This window comes from Camarhynchus parvulus, chromosome 12, assembly GCF_901933205.1.
Source record: "Camarhynchus parvulus chromosome 12, STF_HiC, whole genome shotgun sequence".
NCBI lineage: Eukaryota > Metazoa > Chordata > Aves > Passeriformes > Thraupidae > Camarhynchus > Camarhynchus parvulus.
In genome coordinates, this window is record NC_044582.1 from 3789872 (window position 1) to 3811052 (window position 21181).

Consider the following 21181-nt stretch of genomic DNA (forward strand, 5'->3'; position numbering starts at 1 on the left):
ATGGTAAATTAACTGAACCAAATCTACTTGGCTTTCTGGATGCAAACTGGTAGTAAAGTTACCAGTAATTTGCTTTGAGATGATCTTGAGATAGTTCTTTGCTGTGTAATCAACTTCTCTGATTCTGTAAGTTTATGTCCAGGTTTTCTTGTACTGTTACATCTCTGTAAATGTTTCCTACACAAACCTGGATATGGTTTGGAATAACTGTCTTGTCTTTCCTTGTGACATGGCACAAGGTTTTTTTTCTCTACTCTTACTCAGAGTGTTTGAGTCCCTGGGGAAGGTGTGCCATTTCCTCTCTGTCTAGGGATCCCTTACATGAGACAGCTGTGATGTCATGAGGATTCATCCTGAGTCCCCATGAACAGCCTGGATATCACTTACATGTGGTGGTGTTAGACTGCACCTGGCACTCCCTCACCCCTTTCTCAGCTGTGTCCCAGGGGCTGGGTTTGGAGCAGACGCTCTGGTGCTTTGCTGGGAGAGCTGAGCTGTGCCCAGGCTCTGCATGGAGCTCTCTGCTCCAGCTGGGAATGCTGTACTGGCCCTGCAGAGCTGCTGCTTGGCTTGGCTCAGAAACTGAGACAGAATTTATTTGCCTGTAGCTTAGCAGAAGCTTCACAGTATCCAAGTGGTGTTTGGGTTCTTTAGAACGTGGCAAGGTACAGGTTTCCTCCTCACTGATGAAGATGCTCCTCAAGCCCTGGGAGGTGTCACCCCTCCAGCTCTGTAAGGATGTCACTGTGTGTGTCACACTCACATGCACGGGTGGCTTCTTGGAGCATGAGTTACACACTGTTTTCTGTTTTACCAAGGACAGGTATAATTTTCATCTCATCTTAATATTCTTAGATGCTTTTTAAATGAATGTGGTCTGGTCCTAATCACCAACTTCAGATTAAGTAATTTAAATGGTAAAAGTGGAAACATTTCATTTTTTCTGTTTGTATTTTCACAAATTATTTTTCTTCACTGGTTGATATAACCCTTCAAAGTTAATTTGCAGCTAAATATACAACCTTTCTGTGTAATTTGGTTCTTACTCTTGCCAGCCAGAAGGGATTGTTAGCTCTATACAGCTGTATTTCATTTCATCCTGTATTTGAAGGGTGACATTGGTATAAGGGCCTTGCCTTAAGCTTGAATTTGAATGTTGGTGAAACAGTCGTTCAGTTTCCAAGAAATATGTTATATTTGAAACATAATCAAATTTAGTGGTTTTGACATTTTGAATCCTTGTGGACTAGATATTTAGGGAAAAAATACTTTCAGAAATTCCACATGTGTAGAAACACAGAGGGGACCTAGCTAATTTCAGAATCCTTCAAGTTTTACCTGCATGGACTCTAAATGGATCTTGAAGACAACATACTTGTTTTTTGTAATATCTACAGGTGTGTCTCTATCTCCAGATACCGAGAAACTTGGTTTAATAGTTCCAAGATTTTGGAATAAATTGGTATCTCTTGTCTGCTTCAGAGTTGTTTAGACAGTGGAGAAGGAAAACTCTCCTGCCTTTTCAGTTTTTAATCAGCTTTTCAATTCTGAATAGAGTAATAAAATTTAAGGCATTGGTCTCTGTGCAGATACTGCATAGAACAAAAAGAAATACAAATTATTAATGCAAAGCTTTTATACTCAAATCAGTATGTGTTATGGGAAATTATACCCAGTATGGCACTGCATAAAACTGAACTGCAAGTAAGATGTTTCCTCTCCCAGTGTGTATACAATTAAGTCTGTTTATCTGAGGACTCATTAACTCAAAGTTAAGTTGTAATTTCTTAAAATAAGCGCAGACTTTAAAAGAGGTTGGTTTTAATTTTATATTTATATTTTATATATAAACTCTTTCATAAAGGAAACTGTATGTAGCAAACCATTGCTTTTGTGCTGTAGTCTGCATTTAAGAACATGGCACTTCTGGTCAGCAGTGAAGACTTGACTGCCTTTTGCAAGTGAAGAAACAATACAATTTACTTTTGCCTGTGACAGATGTTGCATTTGTGTGGGTGTGGTGGTTTTTTATAGCACTGACTGAAGCAAAGGTAGGCTGGGGAGATGACAGTAAAGGACTTTCCTTTGTCCCTTTGGATCCGAAAATGCAGCAGTCTAAACAGTGGGAGTGTGGTGAGCTTGAGGACCAAAGGAACCCTTGAAGTGGGTTGTTAGATATCGATCTTAATTGCCTCCTAATTTTGCAAAACGTGTCACCTCCCAAAACAAACGGGCAATTAGGACTGAATGAGCTGAGAGCATTCTGTTAGAGAAACAGGCTGTGGCTGAGGAGATGTGCAGGTGGATTGAAGCTTTTCTTTCAGCCCTGGAATGCTCTGGAGCTTGGCTTGTGATGGCAGTTTGTCTGGGAGCAGGGTGGAACTGTTACAGCTCCTTCCCACTCAGTCTCATCCACTACACACAGATTTCTGAATTTTGTCTGTACAATGAGGAATTCAGTAGCTTTACTGAAGGCAAATTCAGATGGTTTGATAAAGATCTTGATCCACAGGTAAATACCAAAGATGTGCCTTCTCAGCTGCCCTAAACAGTTCTGTCATCTGAAGCTGAGTGATTCAGGGATTGGCTTAGGCTAAAAGTATTTTTCCCTACATTTTATACCTCATCGATATGGCAATGACAGAGACTGATGGTGCATGTGGTTTGGTGTCAAGTGGAGCTTTTGGTCCTGCTGAAACTTAAAGCAGTTTGCATAAGACTAGCAGCAAAGCCATGGATTAACAAGTCTTACTGCATGTCCTTCTCAAGGGTGCATTGTGGTGCCATGTGTTGGTGGCCAGTCCTGGAGAGGAGATTGAGCCAGTGGTACCTGTTTGCACCAGCATTTTGCAGTTGAGATTTTGCAGGCCTGCAGGTGCTCTGGCATGTGTGATATTCTGAAACTTTGGAGAGAATGCTTAGATGGGTGATGGGGAGAGTGTTTATAATGTCTGATGGCTGAATGTGGGGAGAAGTGAAAACTATAGTTTTTCTTTAGTTCCTGGTATTCCATCTTAATGTCTGCGATGGACTGTTTTTGCTGTCTTTATAGGAGGAAGAGGAGCAAGAAGAAGAAGATGATGATGAAGATGATGATGACACAGATGACCTTGATGAACTAGATACAGACCAGCTGCTGGAGGCTGAGCTGGAGGAGGATGAGAACAATGAGAATGCTGGTGAGGATGGAGAAAATGACTTTTCTCCCTCCGATGATGAGGAGATTGCCAACCTTCTGGAAGAGGGAGATGAGGGAGAAGATGAAGATTCTGATGCTGATGAGGAAGTTGAGCTGATTCTTGGAGATAGTAAGTGTGTGGCCACCTTGGTGACCTTGTCCACTGCTTAAGGTCCTGACAAAGAGGTAACATCTAAATTTCCCTTGAAATGACTTAACTGACTTGTCCCTGGCTGGTATGAGTGACAGGCCATCATCACCTTGTTCACCTGGGGCTTTTCTTGTTAATCTGCTGGTAAAAACAGCTCTTATGTGAGAGAACAACTGTGCATTCTGGAAAAGGAGGTATCTGCTTTCTTCAGGTGCTCCCAGGTGTGTGTGTATGTGTGAGAGCTCTTGTGAAGAAGCTTTTGTATGATTGCTTGCCTGTCCTGCCCATCAAGGGGACACAGGTTTAACTCTTACCTCACCTGTCCTCTCTGCCTCTTGTGAGCCTGTAAGGACAGAGAAGCACTTTTGATCCTTGGTGCTGTTCTTTCTCTTTTGTAATTGCTTAAAGTGCAAAGCCAACATGGCATTTCTGACTTCACTTCCTTTATTAGACTGTTCTGAAGCTAACAAAACTTTTGGGATACAATTTAAGGTGTTCTCTTTTTCTGGCATTCCACAAATACAGTAATTTAAAAATACAAAGTTGTGTGTGTATGTGTGCATAGAAAGGTCTGAACATTTAATGTAACAATAATGTTTGGAAAAATGCTTCACAAGAAAGGTGAGTAGGATAGCATGAGGCTTGGGATTTGTGACATTACATTCTGTTCCCTCTTTTGCAGCACAATTTTTGAGTATGTGCAGCCAAACCACTTAGTTATTTTTAATTTTCAAGCTGTAAAAATGGACATAATATAGTTACCTTAAGTTAAAAGGTTGGTAAGGATGAGTAATTACAGTGTGCAAGGTGTTTGAAGTCCTGCAGTGATAGATTGATTCCCATCTCAGCTCTCACATCAGTCTTCCCTGGCAGTGAGCTGGAGGATGAAGCATGCCAGGCCTCTCTGGGGCAGTGATGTGGCTGGCAGGCTCATGCATGTCTTCTGTGGCAATGTAGCTCAGTCATTTTTAAGGACATGGCCACATGAGGTTGCCAGAGTTATTCTGTGGGGTCACTCGGCTGTTCTCCAGAAGGAAATAGTTTTATACTGTAGAGCCATATAAGATATTTGCACAGCTCAGTCATTAAGGGCATCTTGCAGTGCAACATTTTGGGGTTACAGGGAACCTCTGTGTCCTAGTAGTGGACAAGATCTTTGTGACACAACTCCACTCATTTTTCCTCAGGGAATGCAGAGCCCAAAGCTCTTCAGAGAGCACCTGGCGTGCTGTACCTTGAATTGTCCAAGGGGCAGCATGGCCAGGATGTTCAGGCCACTTCAATAACTTTTCCTGGAACAAACCAGGGGCTACTTGACAGAAATTTCAGGCATGCTCTGCAGAGCACTGTTATGAAGTGGCCACATCTGTACCTCATTTATAGATAGAGCTACTTGAGCAGACCTTGGATCTGTATGGCTGTGGAGCTGCAGCCAGCCCATCCTGTGGCTGTTAGGTTGCTTAGCAGCAATTTCAGGAACTCAGAGCAGGAAGTGCAGCTCTGCCAGGCTGGCCCTTGATGGGTTTGATGAGTGGGGTTCTGTGGCAGCTTTTCTGTGACTTCATCTGACTTCTTTCTGTTTCCCACCCAGCAAAGAGCAATTAAAATTTTCCTTTGCTTATGCTTGTTCCAGAATTAAAAGTTGGAATGGCACTGCCAGAGTAGAGGGTACTGGCATGGGGTGCATTTAGGGTGTTCCCTGCTGCAGATTCTTGCTGTATTGTGGGTGAACCCCCATAACATACAGTGAGTGTTGCCAAAGCAAAGTAATTCAGAGAATAATTGAAATAGGGGAGTGAGTGGCATTGGTCTCTTGTGCTTTAGAAGAGGTTCTAATTCCTTTTTTAAAATAATCCATGGAGAACCTGAACCTTTGTTACCACCTTGGGGACATTAGATCTGTTTGTCAAAGCAGTTCATGCATTGTGCACATCTTTAAAGAGCTTCTTCCTGGGCCAGGTGGGTGTAATTTTTGAAGTGCATATGTGACATAGGATGGAAGAAATATATAGAATTCTCACCAGCAGCCTGACTGACTTGATTCTGATTCCTCTTTTCTTCCATAATCCAAACCAGGCAGGTCTGTGCAAACTAATTATACCAAGCAGTTAACTGCAGTCAGGTTTACTTGCAGGCATAGAGCTCAGAACTGGAAGGTTGTATGGTGAACTGGGCAATAGTGAGGAGATCCTTTCTCAAAGTTTTCCTCTGGGTTAAAAAAAACCCAAACCAGCAACCCCTCCCCCACAAAAGTCCAGCTTTCTCAGCTTTTCTTCTCCAAGGTCTATGGATTTGTATCTTGCTTGTGCTTCTTTCCCTCTTACTGTGTAAGTGTAGCTGTTGCAGCACTGGCTGGTGTTTTCTAACTCCCCAACGTGGCTGTGGCTGTTCTGGGAGCACTGATGACTCCTCAGCTTAGGCTCAGTCTGATGGATGGTGAGATGGAGCATCCCTTGCTGATCACAGTAGAAAGGCAGCTGGCTGATCTTCAGGGAGGAGGGTTGGGGGAAAGGGTTTGTGCCCTCTCTGCTTGCCTGTGATTTTTTTTCCCCTAAGGATAGCATCTGAGAAGGGGTGAACCTTCCAGAAGGTCTTTCTACCTTAACAGGCATTTTAGAGATCCTCCATTTCCAAGATGGCTAAGTGGAAGTCTTGGTGTCTTTTTTTTTCTTTTTAACTATTTTTAACACCCAGTTATCTGCTGCATCCAATGAATTCGCATAAGAAAAAGAGCCAACGTCACCTCTGAGGTAAGGCAGGAGCCCTCTTACTGCCAGAGCTGCTACCATTTCCCTCTTGGACAACTCAGGGAGGAGATATCTTGTGTTTCAAGATAAAAAGCAAGTGTGTGTATGTGTGTGTGACTGCTTCTGGTAAATCCCTTCATGTCTTCATTCTGTACCACGATGAAGAAAACCAGGAAAAGCACAATTTTCAGGTCACCTTTAGGAAGTGACCTGTAGTTAAATTCATTACAGAAACCTCTGAGTTACTAGAGGAAGGTTCTAGCTGGGAGTGTGTGGATTGCTTCCACCTTAGTGGGGTCCAGCTCACTCCATAAGGAATTACCTTGTGCACATCATACAGGGGCCAGGCTGGTGGAGCTGTCCAGCTGTGAGGAACAACTGCCACATCTGTCCAGCCCCTGGTGTGAAGAGCTGTTGCCCTTTTTTGTGCACAGGAATTTGTGCAGGCAGCTCTGCTGGTGTCCTCCCTACCTTATCGGGGAAAAACCTGCCAGCTGATAGGAACTGCACTTGCTAAAGCTGCTCTCCTTGAGCCTCTGTTGTAAGCAGGGAAGGAAGGTGCAGATTTCCTGGCTGCATTTGAGCAGTTTGGAGCACTGATGGTGCAGGGCAGGGGTGACCCTCTCCCGTGTCACAAACCCAGCATAACCCACGTGTCTCCTTTGCAGCCGACAGCTCCGATAACTCAGACCTGGAGGACGACATCATCCTGTCCCTGAACGAGTGAGCAGCGGCTGGGGCGGGGTGTGGGCAGGAGGAGATGCTCCCTTCCCACAGGAGAGACCAGAGACCAAATTGGAAAGCAACTGAGCACCCCAGCCCTGCATTTCCTGGAGAGCCTGAGGATCTCCTGCCGATCCGCTCTGTTGGTTTGAGTCAGTTTGAGGCTCGGGGCTAAGTCTCAATAAAGAGACCCGGGGCTAGGCCTCATTTCTCTCTGCCTTTTTTTTTTTTTATTTTTCATTTTAGGCTGAGATGACTCTTCAAGGAAACTTCTGAAGATATTTCACAATATATTTTCTTTGTATAAAGTTCTTTCCTAAAGAACAGAAATAGTTTTATAAAAAAAAAACAAAAAGAAAAAAAAAGGCAAGTGTTCTAGTAAAGAGGGGAGACCTTTGTATTCCTGTAGTACCTTGTACCATGGGGTAGGTTTGGGGAGAAAAATTGTTTAAAATTAAAAGAAAATTTATGCAACTACTAAGTGAAATAAGAGGATCATGGTTTCTAATATCGTTGAGGAGTGAGAATATTTTTATTTTAAATATGATTAATATGATTTTATTTTTAAAAAAGAAGATCTACAGGTGTTATACCTGCTAATGCACCAGTGTGTTCCAGATGCTTTTGTCCTCCAGGGAAGAGCCCCTGGGGTGTTTGCCAATGTCAATTTGTGCTGTGGTACCAGCTATAGTGGGAAGCTGAAATCCTGGCTGGGCCTAGTCAGAGCCTGGTATTCCTGAAGACATGGGAATCTGGGATTGAAGTTTGAGCCCTTTTTCTCCCCTCTGCCCTTTGTGGTTCAAGTTTTTTAATCTTTCTTTCTTTCTTTCTTTCATTTTTTTCCTCTTGCCCTCTGTGTGGAAACTGCAAATTGAAGGCCTTTTTCTTTAATGTAAAGTGTATTTATTAAAAAATTAAATACAAATCCTGTCTGTGTCTATGGCTGTGAATTGTAGCCATGCAAAAGCAGTGCTCCATGTGCCTGCAGGGCTTGGCTGAGAGCAGTCAGGTGTAGCTGGAACCTCTCTGCAGTAAGGAAGGGCAACAGAAACAAAGAAGGGATTTGGGAGTGCAGCATGGCCACAGCACAGCAGCTGTGGGTTCCAGTCTGATCCCTTGGGTTGCCTGACAGTCTGGAATTCTCAGTGGCATGCTTGCCTCATTGAGTGGGAGCTGGATGATGCCACTGGTGCTGGGCTGTTCTTGTGTGGGGAGGTGCTCTGGAGCATCCACTCTGCAGCTCGGGCAAGGAATTCCACATCTGCCAGGATGTGCCAGGAGCTGGGAGCAGCACCCACTTCCTCCTGTGCTTTGGCATTGTCCAGGCTGTCCTGTGGCTGTCAGGGCACAGGGAAAATCAGGCTGGGGCATGACAAGAGGCCCTGCCCTCAGAACGAGGCAGAAATGGCAGTGGAGTGTTTGACTTGCCAGTGCAGCACCCACTGCCCAGCCTGGGCCTGTGCTCAGAGCTGGCAGGGCCATGTGCCCACTGCTTGCCTGGCCAAGGCCATGGCTGTGCTGTTTATTCCCAACCACTCACCTTTTAACCCTCTCTCTGTTTTGACCACTTGCAGAATAGGGTTTGAGGCAGAACAGGGACCTGGAGACTTCTCACTCCTTGACACTACAACCACTTTTCCACCAAGAACTGCTCATTTCAGCTAAGACTCAAAGTCTTACTGCTTGAAGAGGAAGGATATCCTTTTGAACTGAAAGAAGGGATAGCTTTTTTTCCCTCCAGCATTGCATCTACTTAATGCACTTACCCTGGGCTGCTTGTTAATAATTAAAAAGAAAGGTTCTGCTGCAACTTGTATCCTACACAGTCGATAAAGATGAACAAGTGACTACTACAGCATTTAAGACCAGCATTGGAGCAGCATTCTGATTAAATGAGGGGATTGAAAACTGGATCTGCCACCCAGCAGCTGTGGAAGTAGCCTCTGCCTTATCAGAAATCATCCCACCCAACTTCACCATAGAATATGTGCAGCTAAAGAGGAGGAAAAAATAAAGCATGTACTCAGCTACTACCCCCAGGGAGATGCAGTGCCAGATGTCCATCTCATGTTCTGGCATTAAACCCCAGCTGTAATTGACTGCATCTGTTGCTGGTTTAGGCCTGGCTGTTTTGGAGGCATTTGCCAGTTTGTGAGACAGAACCAAAACACCTGGCCTGGAGCTCCTGTGTGTGCATTTGACTTGAAGCTGAGGTGCTGTGAGTATATGAGCCTCCCTCCCCTCCCACACCTGCCCCAAGTGCACTGAACAGAGCCAAAGGAGAGTGGGTTTGGGCCCTACCCTGTGGGCCTGCAGGTCACCCCCCAAAACTGCTGAAGTAGCCCCCCAGCCCCTGTCCTGGGCAGACCTGGCCCCTCTGAAGTTAAATACACACTTGGGGAAGCTGCCTGCACTCCATGCCACTGCCTGAGTTCTGGGGGTCTCACTGAAGAGTTCTGGGGATCAGGTGACTGCACCAGCCTGGGTGCAAAGTGGAGTTCAGAACTGGGGACTAACAGGGTTTATTTTGTTTTTGTCAGGCCATAATTCTGCAGCTGCTTGGGATGGGGAGAATTCTCAGCATTTGGAAAATTACCTGCCACCCTGGCATCATGATTTAATCTATTTAAAAGCATGTTGCTTGGAAAGAATCCTGTAATCTTCTGGAATACTCACAGCACGTGGCTGATGTGCCATACAGTATTTCTTCTGTGCAGCAGTCACAGACCCTGGCTTAGGGGGTGGAAGGAGATTTAAATGTCCTGCCAGCTGGCTAAGACATACTCCTACCTCTGCAGCAGAGGGAGGGGAGCAGGGAGGTGCTGTTTCCTCCCTCGATGTGAGCAGACAGGCCCAGCACAGCCTGAGCCCTCCTGTCAGCGTGGTCCTCATTGCACAGGACCCGAGTAGCTGCCTGGCCCACTGGGTGCACTGCAGCACCCTTCCATGGAGCACAGCCTGAGGAATGTCCTGCCAGCACTGTGGGAGGGAGCAGCACATCCCTGCAGGGCTGGGGTTCAAAAACCTCCCACAGGCCAAGGCTGGCAGAGCAGGGTACAAACCTCACCAAGTGGAGCTGAGGGTAATCACTGAGGCTCCTCAGCTCAGAGCACCTCCAGGGCTCTCAGCCCTGTCTCAGTAGGAAGGACAGCCAGCAACTGCTGTTCAAGAGGCCTTGTAAGACAGAATGTTTGCTGAATGGGTGCTTAGAATGAAAGATGGGGTACCTCAGGCTAAGCAGGAACACTCTCAGACCAGCCCATCCATCATATCACACCCCTGTGCCCCCTTTGAGCTTCAGATCACCCCGAGGAGCCAGACATCATTACCCTGCCATGATCACCCTACTTGCCCCACTGCACTGGGCTGAAAGGCTCCATCCTCCCAAAAGCAGCCCCCAGCACTGCCTTACCCAGCCCCTTCCAGCATCACCGAGGGGCCAGGCCTCCCACCCCCCACATCATCTCCCCAGCACTGCTGCCCATCCCAGTGCAGGGCCCAACTCTTTGATGCTGTAAGATCCAGATGCTGAGTTACCTTGCTGTAACTGCCAACCCTTTTTCAGGCCTGCTTCTCTTGGAATCAGCCTGGATGCATCTGCGAGGGGAGGGGATGGTGGACACAGGTCCAGGATGGGGCCTTTGGCCTTGGCACAGGCTGTTAAAGCCATGGTGTGGCTCCCTTGCCTGCTCAGGTCAGATGGATGCTGCTGCTTCTCTCCCAGGTGTTTTCTCCATAGCTCTCCAACTTCTCCTTTACAACTATTAATTTTGGTAGAAGGGAGATTGTTGGTCTCACATGCTTAAAACCATCAGCCACCTCTCTGGGAAGAGAAATCCCATCATTCAAATCTCACCCAACCTTTGTCTTTTAAACAGCCCTACATTATTATTTACTTATTTCACAAGGAAAATGAGAGAGGGGTGATTTTTGGGCTGTTCCTTGGCTTTGTCAGCAAACAGTTGCAGCTTTTATAATTTACTAGGTTTTTTTTTCCTTCCCCTTCGTAACAGTCACACACCATAGCACACACACAAGGCCAAGGCACAGCACCACGAGCTGCACCTCCCTGCCACCATCAGCTAGGTGGGCACTTGTCCTGCGACCACCTCACTGCCTCCAGCTGCCCGGACACCTCCAGGGCAGGACACTCCCACAAAAGGCTCTAATCGCTCTAGGACCGGCCCCCAGGGGTATTTAACAGCCCTTGGTTTCAGATAACACCGAACCGTCAGAATTGCTGACATTTGGCACCGTCTGCGTTAGGGCAGCACTGGGGACTGGGTCAGGAGGGCGGAGTCGGTGACCCTATAACCGTGTCGGTGTCCCTGTAACCGTGTGAAAGCGGGGCAGCCCAGAGCCACCACTGCAGCCTGGCTGCTCGGGCACTGGAGCTGCTCCTGGCTCCCACAGCACATTCCCGGCTCCCTGCTGTTCCCAGTGGAGCATTCAGCTCCACTCTGATCCGTGCCTTCATGGAAGATGCATCACGTGAAGTGCACCCCCCCCAGCCCAACAAGCCAACCCACACTTGTTGATATTAATAATCCATCATCAGCTGATGATGTCTCTGCAGGGTTAAAAAGTGAAAAATAACAGCATCATTAGACTGAGTTACACTCCCTGCTTAGTCGGTTGTGACACCAATCATACCTGAGGGGAGTTTTAGAAGGGTTTTTGGCAACCCTCAGCAAGTGAGCTGCTGGGTCAGATATTGGTGCGAGACAAATCTCCCACGAATTTGTTCACTTGCTTACTAAGAGAACAACGACAAAAAACCACCTGCAAATCTAAAGAAACTTTAAAACGTAGCATTTTTAATCCCACACAATTTTCTGTAAGTCTCCTAAAATCTACAGGCATCATTTTAAAAAATAAAAACATCCCCAAACAGAACAGTGTGGATTTTAACTCCAGCTTGGACTTGTTACCACATCCTTATGCTGCTGTGCACTCAAAGGGTCTGGCCTCCCAACCAACTACCTCATAAAGACAGCAGAGGTGATGGATCCATCCCTTTAAGAGCTCAGATTTTGATCTCCAGTGGTTCCTCTGTTACAGGTCACCTGTGATAACAGAACACATTCTCAGCCAGACAGACATGTTTCTGTCTGTTTTTGTAAGCCTGCAAACAAATTCAAACTTCAGGAAAAAAAATAGCCATTTATCTTTCAATAAAGGATTCCAGGTAGTACAACATGATTGACTGCAAATGGGCACCTCCAGCTCACCAAACACCTCCATGTCCCTAGCTTGTCCACATCTAATATGAGCCCAAGGGGGTTCCCCCATAAATCACTTTTTTTTCTTCTGCTTGTTTTGCCTTTTATAAAAATTGGTAATGTCAAACCTTTTTTGTTTTATCCAAGAACTTCTACGACTGAGACACATACCAAGTGGTCTCAAACCTCACCAACTTGAATACAGCATCCACTCCTCAGTAGCAAACTTTTTGCCAAGTATCAACTAATTTTTTGGTGCGAATGAAAAACACTTTTATTCTTGATCAGGATTTGCTTCCTTGGTTGCTGGCTTCCTGGGAAGCTTCTATTCTCAAAGACACTCAACAGCAAAGCAATTTATGAAATAAAAGCAAACAGAAAAAAAAAATAGAGAACCAACCTTTCAATCTCTGATACAGCACTAAGAACCTCCCTTCCCCTCCCACCTTGAAGGACACATATAAAGATGAAGGAGGTGCTCAAGGTTGGGATCTGAGAACTGAACTGGGCTGGGGCCTGGCCTGGCCCGGCTTCTCCTGCAGCACAGGGAGCTCACCCTTCCTTCCTGGCCACAAGAACTCGGATACCGCACAAGTTTAGAAATCCATCAGTGAACAAGGCTTTACTGACAACTTTTCATACAGTTAAAAAATAAAAATACAGAACAACAGCGGACAGTGTCACATATTAAAAACGAATAAAATGGGCTCTATTTAAAATTTTAATAGATATTATAGGTATTAAAATTAATTAGAAACTAAAAATCTTACCACTTTGGTCAAGGTGTTTTGAGCCTCAACCAAAATGATCAGCCTTAAAAACAACTGGGCTGTGTGACACACAAAGAAAACATGGAATTTGAAAAGACAGTGTGGGCTAGGCAGTGTCTTTGACTATAACTATCACCATATGTTCTTCTTCTAACTTCCCCAATGTCCTTAGTGCTGACTGGAGGTACTGCTGAGAGAACTCGCAAGGAGGGAACGCGTAAAGCATGCCTGTGCTGTCCCTGCCCTTTGCCCCTCCCACGGGCAGGCTGATAACCCCAGCAGCCTGCTTCTGTTTCAAGTAGGAGACCAGATTCCTGAGAAGCCGTCGCTGCAAGCCAGGCTCTACCACAGGGAAGGTCCCCTCGGCCCCTGCCCCTGCCGGGGCGGACTGGGTGGCCAGGAGCACGGCGTAGCCGTTGGGGCTGCCTTGTTTGATGCGCCGGGTGACTTCATCCAGCTTGGGCTGGTCCAGCCGAAGTCTCTGAGCGATTTTGAGCTGCGTCAACTTCCCGCCGGATGAATGGTCTTTGAGGAGTCCGTTGATGACACCCATGTCTCCCTCCAGGATGTGCATAGAGGTGGGGAAGCAGCTGTTTTTTAGCACAAGAAGCCCATTCCAAGCAAGTTGCAGTGTCTGAGCATATTCTGATAAATTCTTTAGCTTTTTGGTCTCGGATTTTGGCTCCTCGTGAGTTTTGGATTCCGATTCACCAGTTCGATGATTGCGTTCGCTGTCCCTTTTTTTGGGCTGGGGAGCATCGGCCGGCTCGCGATGGGGTTTCTCCTCGGCCGCGTGACGATTGTTCTGGAGGGAGTTGCTCTGCTCTTTCTCGGCTCCGGGTTCTGTAGTGTGATTCTCCTTGCGAGCCCTGTCAGGGCTGCGGTCTAGAGCTGGCCCACTGGCCTTTGTCCTGCTTCTGTCCTCGTAAGGCGAGTGAGTAGTCCTCCCGCGGTCACTGGAAAGACTCCGGCGTCTCCGCCTCTCTTCCCACGGTTTGGGCACGCTGCGGTCGCCGTCGCTGCCCCAGCGCTCCCCGCTCCGGCTGCGCACAGACCGGCTGTAGCTCTCCAGGTTGTTCCTGCGTTCGGCGTTTTTGGCAGGGCTGGCCCAGTCCGCCTCCACAAAGCTCCTGTCTCTGTCCGAGTACAGGAGGTGCGGAGGAGTCCTATCCCGCACCCTCAAGTCTTGCTCCAGGCTCCGGTGCCGGCTGTACCCGTCAGCCAGCAGCTCGTAGTGCACGGGCAGCGGTGCGGGCTGGTACTGCTGCGGGTATCTCGTCTCTTCTGCTTTGGCAAAATCCACTCGGAGCCTCCTCTCCGGTCCGCCCAGGGGAAAGCCCCTCATCTGTGCGCAGGCGGCCTGGGCAGCGTCCAGGCTCTCGTACTGGATGTAAGCGAAGCTGTCGCCCTTCACGTAGTCAATAGTCCTGATGCTGCCAAAGCGGTCGAACTCCCTGGCCAGGGCGGCCAGCGAAGTGCTGGGGCCAAGGCCCCCCACCCACAGCCGGGTGGTGGGGTTGGCTTTTCCGTAGCCGATTTTGATGGGGTTCCTGCCCACAACGCGGCCCGACATGGCCACCTTGGCCCGGTGAGCCATGTCCAAGTTCTGGAACTTGAGGAAGGCGTAGGCACCGCCCTGGCCGCGTGCGGGGCGCTTGATCACCACCTCCTCGATGATGCCGTACTTCTCGAAGGCGCGCCTCAGCTCCACCTCCGACACGTTGTGGTCCAGGTTGCCGATGAAGAGGTTGCGGGTGGCTCTCTGGTCATCCTCTGGCATCAGGTCTTCCTCGGCCACGATGGGGTAACTGTACGGGCGGCCGCGCTCGTCGTACAGCCCGTAGTAATCCAGGGCCCGCTCCCGCTCCCGGGAGAGCCCGATGGCGGCCGCTTCCAGCGCGAAGGCGGCAGCGGCGGCGTGGCGGGGCCGCGGCTCCCGCAGCAAGGGGCTGGTGACCGGCGACAGCGAGCGCTGCTTGTATTGGTAGGCGCTGTGCAGGGGCGGCAGGTACCCCAGCGGCTCCGGGGAGGGCGCGGGGGGCGGCGTGCGGCTGCGCCGGCCCCCGCGCAGGTACACGGGCTCCACCTTGAGCGGCCGGTCGTAGAGGAGCAGCTGCCGGGCCCGGGCGTGCCGGCGGGCGTCGCGGGCGTCCCCGGGGTGTCGGAAGTTCACGTAGGCGACGCGGCCGAGCTCGGGAGTGTGGGAGAGCTTGACACTGATGTCCCCGGCGCCCCCGCCCGCGAAGCGCTGGAAGAGGCGGAACAGCCCGTCCTCCAGCAGCTGGTCGGGCAGGGCCGCGCTCAGCCCGCTCACCAGCAGCGTCTTGTACTCGCAGGAGCCGGGCGGCTCCCCGGCCAGCCCGGCCGAGCCCCCGAGCGGCGCCAGCAGCAGCGAGGGCGCGGCGCCCGGCGGCGGCCCGGCCAGCAGCAGCGACGGGGCTACCACGGCGCCCGGCAGCGCCTTGGCCTTGGGCACGCCGAGCGCCCGGGACGAGGAGGAGGAGGAGGACGAGGGGGCGGCCTGGCTGCCGCCGCGGGCGCCCGAGGCCGAGCCGCTCCCCGCCGGGCGGTGGTTCGAGTCGCCGCCGCCGCCGGCGCGTTCATCGCCGCGGTGGCTGCGGGAGCTGGAGCCGCCTCCGCCGCCGCTGCTGCTGGTGGTGGTGCCGCCGCCGCCTCCGCCGCCGCCGCCGGGCGTGGACTTGTCCCGGCTGCTGCGGGAGGCGCCCGAGCTGCGGTGCGGGCCGCGCCGGCTGCTGCTCTCGCGGTCGCGGTCGCGGGGCCGCTTGGCGGCGGCGGCCGCGCGTCCGCCCGCGGCCCCCGGCGGGCTCGAGTCGCGGTCGCTGCCGCGCTTCATCGCGCCGGGCCCGCGGCTCAGGAGGCGCCTCCGGCGGCCGCCGCCATCTTGGACAAAAGGGAGCGAAGGCGGCTCCGGCCGCCGCGCCGCGCGGGCCCTACGTCATCGCCCCGCGCGCGCCGCAAGCCGGCGTCACGGGACCGTGACGTCACGCGGCGCTTCCCGCCGCCCGCGCGCGAGGGCCGGGCGGCCAATCAGGGAGGGCGGCGAAGCCCCGCCCCCCGTCGGGCTGAGGGGGCGCGCGCGGCGCCGGTCCGCGCATGGAGCGGGGGGGCGCGGGGGACGACGACGACGGGTAATGTCGGAACCCGGCGGGTGCGGGGGGCGCAGGGGGAGTGTCCCGCAATCACGTCACAAGGCACGGCTCCGCCCGGTACACACCGGCGAACTTTAATGAAAGTCCCGTACAAAGCGCGGGGCCGGCGTCGCCCCTCAGAGCCTCGAGGTCGCCCCTCACAGTCCCCTCACAGGCCCGGTCTCGCCCCTCAGAGCCCCAGGATCCATCGCCCCGGTCTCGGCCCTCAGAGGTCTGTCCGGGCGCCGGCCGCCCTCGGCGCGTACTTGGGCATCAGTTCGTGGATCCTGCGGATGAAGTCGTACTTCTCGACACAGCCCTTGCACACCTCGCCCCAGTCATCCAGGATCCGCCGCAGCTCCTTGACGCGCAGCTTGCGCAGGTCGACGGTGCTCAGGTCGATCTGTTTGTCTGCGGGGAGAGCAGAGCTGCGCTCAGACATGCCAGGTGGGTGAGGAAGCCAAAACCCAAGAGGGAGAGAGGTGCCAGGGGTGGAAGGAATGTCTAAGGTTTGGACAGCAGATAAGGCTCTTAATGCTAAAAATTATTAGAAGACAGAAAGCTTGGTTGCAGTTTAGGTGCAGGAGTTCCACAATAGACCTGAAAGCCCCTTTATTACATGAGCAGCAACACTTATTTTCCACTGGATAAAAGAAATGTAGCAGAGTGATCTCAGGGGAAAGATAAGAAAGTGACAACAACAAAAAGCTTTTTAGGAAGCAATGTGACCTTAGTAGGAGAAATGAAAAGTATAAAGACCCCCAATCCAAGGGGTGTCCAAGGTGAAAGCAGAAGGAAGCATTTCTAAGCCTGTTTTTGTATTAGTCTTTTCAGGAAAAGGAGTCATCTGAGAACATGAGAGTTCAAGGAAGGTGTTGAGAAATAGAGAGTGGAATGCTCTGAGGAGACACCAGAGGAGGTAAGAAAGCAGCATTTATCACCCTGCTGCTGGGAACAGGAGAGCAGCTGGGACTGCAGAGCTCTGGGACTGCAGAGCTCAGCCAAGGGCTTGAGCCCTGCCACAGTGACACCCCTGCCTGCTGCCAGCACAGGCTGTACCACACACCCTCCGAAACACGACATTCCAAACAGCAATGTGAGCACAGCAATGCTGGGAGTTAGTTATTCCAAGGCTGATCAGAGTCCCTGCAGAAGCCAAGAAGGGTTAGCAGTCTTACCTAAGCATCTCCATAGAACTCCCTAGGATGTTCATGGAGACCAACCCAGGTTGTGCAACCTAACTAGGCTACAGAACTCAGGACTGAGTGGTTTTAGGATGTTGCTTCACCCCCAGTCATCCACACCCCAGCAAATCATGGGCATTTCCTCTTGTGCAGGCAACTCACCGTATTTTAGTTCACAGATCTGACTGTCTTTCTTCTTTAGCTTCTCACAGATCTTTTCCACAGGGATGTGGTGACTCATGGGCTTTGATACCTCGTTAATGATTTTGGTGGCTGCATCACTTGTGGCCCCAATATAATAGCACTAGAGGAAAGAAAAGAGTGAAGTGGGGATGCATGGAAAGAAAGCTTCTAAAAGCAGAGTTTTCTGTTCCTGTCATCATCTGGTTTTGCAGCTGAATGTTTACAGTTAGAAAACCTCCCAAAGGGACTGCTAGAGCTGGGCAAAAGGAGCCTAACTGAGCCCAGAACACTGAGCAGGTGTTTTCCATTGCAGTGATTTTACAGCTGCTGAGGTTGGTCTTGTTTCTTAACTTTATAAAAATTGAACAGGATTAGGAATAAAGTCTTCTTCATTCAAAGAGCCTCTCAGAAGTGTTCCCCCTCTGCATGTCAGATGCAATCTCTGTAGTTCTCTGAAGAGAGTTCAGGCCTTTTCCTTGGGCCTCTTCATTGACAAATTGCCTCTGGTTTTAGTTAGGGCAATTTTGTTTTCCTTTGTTTAGTTTTCAGCTAAACAGCTGAAGAGTATAAATATTTTAACAGATTATATAGCACCCCAAATACCATTTAAGGGACAGGGAAGCCCTACAGCCAACAAAAGCTTTGTAATATCCAGTGCTTCAGTAACAGTGAGATGCCAGCCAGTCCAATCACTGTTGACAGGGTGGTGGTTTTTTCCTTTTTTTTTTAAGGTAAAGAGATTGAACTCCTCAAGTCCTTTCATAAAAATACAGGACCCACTGTGGCCACAGAGCCCCTGGGAAGCCACATCATACAAACCCAGTTTCCCCTCATTTGCAGAAGGGAAATATTAGTGACTCCCCCTACTTACCAGGCGATTCTCTTTGCCCTTTGCTTCTTTGCAGGATTTCAAGAGCTCCTTTTCAATACTGGAAGGTGTGAATTCAACGTCATTGTCCTTTAGACCCTGGTAGAACCTTCCCAGGAATGTGACACACACTGGAAGGAAAGACGGATGGAGTTATCAGCCAGAGCAGCAATCTCATGGCAGCTCTTAGAGAACACTTGTAAGGAAATTGAATCAGGGGTTTGGATAACAGTTTGGATAACTGGAAAACAGTGAAGTTTTCTGAACTTCAGCCATGGTTCAGAAAGTCACTCAGAGCACACGTGAATCAACAACATGCCCTGGTACTTTTGGTGGGTTTGTGACAATCTGAGAAATGAGATCCATGGGAACGTCTAGGGGTCTCTGTACATTGTCCTGAGTGAGCACAGGATCATATAATGGACACAAAACCACGCCCCTGCAAAAATGTACATTTAAAGTTGTCTTGCTGCTTTGGGAAGCAACTTGTAAGAACATGGGTGTGAAACACAGTGCTGATTGAAAACCAACTCTGGACATAATCCTCTGAGACTCCCCGTGTGCTGACTTCAGTAACAGGGTATCACTGATTACCAGGCTGCTTCAGTTGAAATTACTTCCAAGAGAAAAAGAAATGTGATCCCGTGCTGTGTCCCCGTGGCACCTTTCTCCTTCTTTCATTTCCACAAGCTTCTGATGCAGTTTCAGATGGAAAGAGGGAAGACTCTTAGACATAAGGCAACTCCCACGTGTGCAGCTGCAGCTGAGAGGACAGATCCAAGTTCCTGCCTGTGGGAAGGGCTGCACAAACCGGTCACTGCTCCTTCCCTGGGCAGCAGTAGCTCCATACGTACTCCAAGGTGCAGCAGCCCCGTGTGTGGCTGGGAAGGAGGGCAGACAGCCTGTGGGATGACTCAGGGACACCCTGAGTGTCAGATTTTGGTCATCCTGCTGCTCACAACTCATCTGTGGATATCAGCATCACCTGGACTGAACACTCTCAGTCCCCCCAATTCCTGCTCAGCACCTGGGGACTATCACACCTTCCCATGCAAGATGAGTGCCAGGAACCATTCTCCCTCTAAGGAACAGGTATGAGTTATGGCTTTTATGGGATTTATTTACTCCAACAGGAAGGGACTGGAAAATATTGTCAGTAGCAACTTGTGTTCAACTCAGAACACAATGCATGCCACAGTAATTGGGCATGACAGGAAATGGAGCATGGCCATCACAGAACTGAGCAGAAATGTACTCTCATTATATCAAAACTAGAACTAATTATAAGATGGGCCATTTTGGAAAACATTTTTTGTATGCATACAGCACACCCTTATTTACCTCCCACCCATCTATCCCCAGTCACAGACACACTGAGGTCCACTGTAAGCTATTGGGAAGTGAAAATCTTGGGAAGAAGAAACTTGCTGCAGGCAGTGACACTGACAGCCACCGTAGGACAGAAACATGTTTCCAGTCTAGTGCTGCAAGTTTTGATTTACGGGGTTCCCTCCCCTCATTCTGTCTTACCCCAGAGGAGGGATATTAGTATCCCAAACTCCCAACCAGCTACTAGAGCCCCACCTCAAGTTCTTCTTGCTTCACTTGGGGAATGTGTTCAGTTCACTGCACAGGAGCAGCTTAATTTGCTGTGCAGCTCAACAGGTTCCACCCCCGAGGCGTTTGTATTTCCGTGGTACACAAAGGGCCCGACTTGATTTGGATCAGCTGCTCGCGGCTCCTGGCTGTGCGCACTGAGAGGACTCCGAGCACTCCGTAATTCTGGGATGACTAAGGGGGAGTCCCGGCTGAGTAACCTCACTCGCGTTCTCCTGCTCCCTGCCCTGCTCACCGTCACCCGGCAGGGACAGCCGGCGGGGAGCGCTGCCCCGCCAGTGCCGAGCTGCGACAGTGCTGATCTCCCGGCCTGGAGACGCTCCGGTCTCCCGGAGCCGTCGCTCCTCTTTCCCGTGGGGACTCTACACTACCGCTGACCCCGTGGACCGGCAACTTCCCGACAGAGTGCAGCACCCTCGGAAGGGAGATTCCGTCCCCGGCGCGGGGCACGGCTGGAAGCCCCGCCCCGCCTGCCCCGCGGGCCGCCCGGCGCATCGCCCCGGCACCGGACACCCTCGAGCACCGCCCCGGCACCGGTCGCCTGCGAGCGGCGCCCGGCCAGGCCCGTCCGCACTTAGCCAGACTTGGGAGACTTTTCCTGCCGCTGGAAGCAGCGCTCCCGCCGGCCCGGCCCAGCCACGGCGGCCGAGCTGTCACTCGGGGCTGTCACAGCCCCGAGGCTGCTCCGCATCCCGGCCCCACAACCTGGCGGACCGGCCAGAGTGCGGAAGACGGCGGCGAGGAACGGCCTCCCCGCGCCGTGCCCGCGGGCCGGGCCCGGCCGCACTCACCCTCGCAGTCCCCGTCGCGCAGCGCTCGGCCACCGGCCGGCAGCAGGAGCAGGGCCAGCGCCGCGCAAAGCCCGTGGGCCGCCCGCATCCCGCCTCGCCCGGCAGCGCCCGCCGCACCGGCACCGGCACCACCACCACCCCGCACCGGCTGCCCCCGCCGCCGCCGCCCCATTGGCCCGCTCCCCGCCCGGCCGCCACGCTCTCCGCTTCCATTGGCCGCGCCGTCGCCTCCACGGGAGAGTTGGCGGCCGCTGATTGGGGAGAGCGGGCGGAGCGGCGGCGCGCGGCGCCAGTCCCCGCCCCCCTCCGCCGCCATCTTTGGTAAGGGAAGGGCGCTCGCGAGCGCGCCCTGACGGCGGCCTCGGGCGCCATCTTGGAAAGGGGCAGATCCTCACACCTGAGGGCGGGCGGGGCTGGCCCGCCCCTCCGTCCCTCTCCCGGCAGTGTGAAGCAGTATGAGGCAGCGTGAGGCAGCGTAAGGTGAGGCTGAGGGGGTCGCTCGAGGCCCGTGGGCAGGCGGTTCGTGGGATGGGTGTCCCGTGAGGGGTGGGAGCGGTGGGGATGGGTATGGCCCGTCACGGGTGGCTCTGGGTACACC

The 21181-nt window shown here is 51.2% G+C and overlaps 3 protein-coding genes across 4 annotated transcripts in view; 1 reads left to right on the forward strand and 2 right to left on the reverse strand.

Moving 5' to 3' along the window:
• The window catches only part of DCAF1 (DDB1 and CUL4 associated factor 1), a 47210-nt gene extending 39491 nt beyond the window's left edge, over positions 1-7719 (forward strand). For both annotated transcript variants that reach the window (XM_030956671.1, XM_030956672.1), the window contains exons 23-24: positions 3053-3308; positions 6745-7719. In XM_030956671.1, the coding sequence (XP_030812531.1) occupies positions 3053-3308; positions 6745-6803 (315 nt within the window). In that variant the 3' untranslated portion in view covers positions 6804-7719. The remainder of the gene's footprint in view (positions 1-3052; positions 3309-6744) is intronic.
• A 3876-nt stretch (positions 7720-11595) lies between these two features.
• On the reverse strand, positions 11596-15732 carry RBM15B (RNA binding motif protein 15B). The gene has a single exon (XM_030956931.1). The coding sequence runs from the start codon at positions 15643-15645 to the stop codon at positions 12898-12900; it is 2748 nt and encodes a 915-aa protein (XP_030812791.1). The 5' UTR covers positions 15646-15732; the 3' UTR covers positions 11596-12897.
• Positions 15733-16010: 278 nt separating this feature from the next.
• MANF (mesencephalic astrocyte derived neurotrophic factor) lies at positions 16011-20745 on the reverse strand. The gene is made up of 4 exons (XM_030956943.1): positions 20584-20745; positions 18179-18306; positions 17287-17428; positions 16011-16351 (listed from the first exon to the last, which is right to left on the reverse strand). Exons 1-4 carry the CDS (start codon positions 20669-20671, stop codon positions 16167-16169), a joined length of 543 nt encoding a protein of 180 aa, XP_030812803.1. The 5' UTR covers positions 20672-20745; the 3' UTR covers positions 16011-16166.
• Between the last annotated feature and the right edge of the window lie 436 nt (positions 20746-21181).

Excerpts from the sequence above, each read along its gene's own strand:
- RBM15B (XM_030956931.1), bottom strand. The coding sequence starts at position 15,645 with ATGAAGCGCGGCAGCGACCGCGACTCGAGCCCGCCGGGGGCCGCGGGC.
- MANF (XM_030956943.1), bottom strand. The coding sequence starts at position 20,671 with ATGCGGGCGGCCCACGGGCTTTGCGCGGCGCTGGCCCTGCTCCTGCTG. Across the intron at positions 18,307-20,583 it reads GCGCGACGGGGACTGCGAGG|TGTGTGTCACATTCCTGGGA; the intron begins GTGAGTGCGGCC and ends CTTTCCTTCCAG. Across the intron at positions 17,429-18,178 it reads AGGGCAAAGAGAATCGCCTG|TGCTATTATATTGGGGCCAC; the intron begins GTAAGTAGGGGG and ends TCTTTCCTCTAG.